Genomic DNA, 4767 nt, shown 5'->3' on the forward strand with positions numbered 1-4767 from the left:
TGTTGTTTATAATATGGAAATCTTATTATATAATAAAACAACACATCAATTGAATAAAATAAAAAAGTCAAACTAATGGGTCCCTGTAGCATAAACCAACCAATCATATGGAGATAGAGATTCTAGCCTGTTTGACTAGCGAATCAAGGCCCACAAAATTGCCACGCCATCTTACCTTCTTCCCCAGCCACCCCCCACGACGGTTTCAACCATCTTCTCCGATGACCATGCTTTGCCTACCCGTGAAAGAGCAACAAAACCAACACGAAAGACGCCCAGATCCACTAAATACGTGGCTGCAAACCCAATGAAACGGTTAGTTTGGAATGAGGAGGCTTGTAACCTTGAGAACGACGGCGAGAGACCTCAACGCCCTAACAATGGCGTCTTCTGAATCAAGGCACAAACTTCACATGTGATACGTTAGAATCTTTCTATTTGACACCCTGAACCTGATTATGCACATCAAACGGATAAACAAGGTACAATTTAGTGGATTCGAAGTTCTAAGACCTTACCTCCGGTGCTGACAAGATAAGAGGTTCCAAATGTTTTCCGGCTTGAGTGATGGTCAGTTCAGGTTCCTCCAATCCTCAGGAGCATGAGGCAATCCTCTAAATTGGCTGAAAGTCGCTACTTGTGAGGGAAAACTCTTGCCCTAATTTTTGAGGAAACTTTGCAAGCATGAATAACCTTTCTTTTGCGGCCAGTCTTCCCTCCTTTGATCTCAGTATTCTCCCTTATATATATGGGGTATATTAGGGTTATAAAGCTTGGGAAATAATTAATCAATATGTGACATGGAAGTTTGATAAAGATTTTGTATGAAATCTTTCTATTTTAAGTCCAATATCTATCTCTTCATTCCAATCTCCTTTTCACATTTTTTTATTCATATGATTGATATATTAGATGATTAAAACTAATTATAGAATCAAATCTTGGATTCAAAACAAATTATTCATATTTTCCATGATTTACTAATATTTAAATGAATTAAAATCCAAATAAATAAAATAAATATTATAAAAAATAAAATAATTGTTTTAGAAGTCATTATAAAGCCCATAGACAAGTTTGAAATATCCACATATTATGCCCCTTAATCAAAAAAATGCAAAGATGTGCCATTAGAGTTTCATGCATATCTTGAAAATTGCTCAACTTGTGCGCATCGTATCTCCCTCCCTTTTAATCATATGAATGCATTCTAGGACTTTTTTAGAAAGCTCAAAGAGTCCTCTAAATGACCTTTTTGGTTTCATCTCAATTGAAGCTTTCATGCTCAAGTTATGAGCTTTGACCCAAAAGGTGTTTCTTGTTGACTTTTTGGAGGACCTATAATCTCTTGTACCATATCTCCCAAATGATGCATTTCTGGCCTTGGCTTGTGAGAGACAAAGTTGTAGAGAATCAAATTTCCTTCAAAATAGGCTTTGGTTGGGAAATTTTTGATGCTCCATGTGAAAGTTATGACCAGTCAAAGTGGAGTTGACTTTCTCCTATAAAAAACCCTAATTTGAACATTTGCATTTGTTCATTTCTGAGTTTTTATCAATGGATAATGATCAACCTTTGATCAAATGATGGATATAACCTCACATACTTGATGTTGACCAAAAATCTTGAAGTTTGACTGTATTTTGACTATAGTTGACTTTTAGGTCAGCATAGTCGATTATTGATCATCTGAGCCATTGAGTGAGCAATCCTTGGAATTGAAGCTTGATAATTGACATGGAGATACCTTGAGACATATGAGACACCTTGAGATCCATTTGAGGCCTTAGAGATTCAAATTATTTCAATGAAGTGCAAACCTTAGCTTGAGGACCCTTTGATTAGGAGAGAGTGACTTGAGAAAACCCTTGAACCTTGAGTTATTGAAGATGAACTGAGAAGGACAAATTTTGGGGTATGACACCTAAAACCTTCCCTTGACCGGATTATAATAACTTATCCAGACCTCTAAAACTTCGTACGGTTTCCTATTCGCCCTGGAAGAATAGGTGGCGACTCTAAAAGTCTAAATTTTTAGGGCAGGTTGCTACACCAAGCTCCCAGAAATGTTCTACAATGAGGATGGTTACTTGATATTGAAGTTCAAGTCAGAGAAAGAGAAAGAGGAGGTGATGATGAGGGGACCCTACACGATCCGTAACTTGCCCATGGTTATCATGGAATGGAGACCAGATTTCTCTATGGAGAAAAACATGTTCCGTATAATGCCAATTTGGATAAAGCTCCCACAATTTCCATTGCATCTTTGGGGCCCCAAAAAGCTTGGGGAAGATAGGGAGTGCTTTGGGGAATAAGGATGAGTGCACGACTAGGAGATTACGAATCACTTATACTAGGCTGCTGGTAGAGGTGGATGTCACTAAGAAGTTAAGGGAAGAAATTGTGATCAAGGATCATGAAGGTAACAAAAGGAAGCAAAAGGTTGAATATGAGTGAAGACCACAATTTTGTGAAAGATTCCAAAAGGTTGGACATACATGTAATAAGGAGAGGAAGACACAAACAAAAGTTTGGTAGCAGAAGATAGTCACCAACACTGATACAAGACCTAATGCCATTGTGAAAGAAACAAGGGAGGAGGAGAGAAAGGTACAAGACACTAACAACACACCCAAGGGAACACATACTCCAACTGATGCAAGTTTGTGGACTGAGGTCAACAGAAGATCAATGGAGAGAAGAAAACAATCGGCTAGCGAGGTAATATTGGAACATACTTTGTGTCAAAATGGTTTTGAAACCTTAGGGGATTGGGATAACCCTAAGGTGACCCTTACCCAATGATCATTTCTTGGAACGTAAGGGGGCTGAATAAGATTGCAAATATTAGAGAGTTTAACTCCTGCCTCTCTAAACTCAAACCTGAGATTGCAATCCTTTTAGAAACTAGAGTTAAGAGTAGTAATGCTGAGAAAACTAGGAATAAAATGAGGGGGGAAATGGATGATAATTGACAATTATTATGAACATCCTAATGGTCGCATATGGGTGATGTGGGATGAAAATAAAATTGAGGTTATATGCATTCAGAAGATTGATCAAATGATCCACTGTGCTGTGTACAACCTTGAGGGGGCTTTCATAAATTGGATTACGACAATCTATGCCTCAAACAAGCTTGATAAAAGGAGAATCCTATGGAATGACATTGAACATACTAGAGGAACCCAGCAAGGACCATGGAGCCTTATAGGGGACTTCAATAATGTGTTGGGGATGCAGGACAAAATAGGTGGGAAGGAAGTAAAAGAAGTGGAATTTACAGACCTGGCTGACATGATGAGTAGAGCAGTGCTATTTGAAGCTGACAATTAAAGGGATAGATTCACCTTGTTTAATAAACATGTGTAGGGGGCATCTACTCTAGAATTGACAAAGTAATTGGGAATATGGAATGGATGCAGCAAAATATTGATAAATATGTTCAAGTGCTTGAGCCTCGCATATCTTACCATGCCTTGTTGTGTGTGAAAGATGAAAAAGAAAGACATAGGAATCCTTATAGATTTAAATTCATTAATGTGGTGACTGAGGCTACAGGGTATAATGAGGAGGTGGAAAAGAGTTAGAGAAGGGTAGCTAAAGGTGAACCCACCAGAGTACTCTAGACTAAACTCATGAGACTACAAAAGGTGCTTAAGCAGCTGAACATACCTATCATATGGATCAGACTGCAAATAGAAAAGGTGAGAAAGGAGTTGTATGAAGCTCAAAAGATTTTAAGTATCGATAGAATAAATGTCCACAATATTGTGGAGGTGAAACACCATAGTGAAAGCCTAGTGGAGCTTAATGAGATTGAAGAAAAGATGATGAGACAAAAAGCAAAAATTGACTGGATTAGACTAGGAGATGAAAACAACTCCTATTTCCATGCTTCCCTTAAGAGTAAGAATAGCCAAAAGAATATCAAAGCTCTAAAAATGGAGGATGGCACAACTGCCACTACTCAAGGGGAGATGGAACAAGAAATCCTTACCTTCTATGGATTACTCATGGGAAGTGCTGAGACTACTCTTCAAAGAGTGGATATTATTGCTCTGAGAAAAGGTAGCCAGCTCAGTAGGGATCAAAGAGCTATGTTGATTAGCAGAGTTGATGAAAAGGAAATTAAAGAGGCCCTGAATAACATAGGAGATCTAAAAGCCCTAGGGGTGGATGGGTTTGGTGCTAAGTTCTTCAAGAAATCTTGGCAAATTGTTAGGCAAGATATTTTGGACACTGTGCAGAACTTCTTCTAAAATGGGGAGTTAGATGAGAGATTTAACTGCACCTTGGTAACCATGATACCTAAACATGAGCAAGTTAGGGCAATAAGAGAGTACAAACCTATCTCTTGTTGCACAAATGTGTATAAGATAATATCTAAAATCCTAGCTGTCAGATTAAATAAAGTCCTGGATTCCATCATCAGCAAGAACCAAGATGCATTTGTGTCTGGTCTGAGGATTCAAGATCATGTGATGCTAGCATATGAACTAATAAGAGGATACAATAGGAAAGGAATGGTGCCAAGATGTATGCTACAAATGGATGTTCAAAAAGCATATGACTTAGTGGAATGGACAGCACTAAAAACCATTTTGATAGAGGTAGGGTTCCCAAGAAGGTTTATTGACTGGATTATGAAAATGGTCACAACTGTTTCCTATAGTTTCAATGAGAATGGTGTTTGCACAAAGAAGATAAAGGCTAAAAGAGGTCTAAGGCAAGGGGACCCCATATCCCCTTTGCTTTTTGTGATAG

General features: G+C 38.2%; 1 protein-coding gene across 1 annotated transcript; it reads left to right on the forward strand.

Annotated features, from left to right (window-relative positions):
- The first annotated feature begins 3638 nt into the window (after nucleotides 1-3638).
- On the forward strand, nucleotides 3639-4262 carry LOC131597268 (uncharacterized). The gene has a single exon (XM_058869974.1). The coding sequence runs from the start codon at nucleotides 3639-3641 to the stop codon at nucleotides 4260-4262; it is 624 nt and encodes a 207-aa protein (XP_058725957.1).
- The last annotated feature ends 505 nt before the right edge of the window (nucleotides 4263-4767 follow it).

The sequence above is a fragment of the Vicia villosa genome, linkage group LG4 (genome assembly GCF_029867415.1).
Source record: "Vicia villosa cultivar HV-30 ecotype Madison, WI linkage group LG4, Vvil1.0, whole genome shotgun sequence".
In the NCBI taxonomy this organism is placed as follows: Eukaryota; Viridiplantae; Streptophyta; class Magnoliopsida; order Fabales; family Fabaceae; genus Vicia; species Vicia villosa.

Bases quoted from the DNA above. Each gene is read 5' to 3' on its own strand.
- LOC131597268 (XM_058869974.1), top strand. From the start codon at position 3,639: ATGAGACTACAAAAGGTGCTTAAGCAGCTGAACATACCTATCATATGG.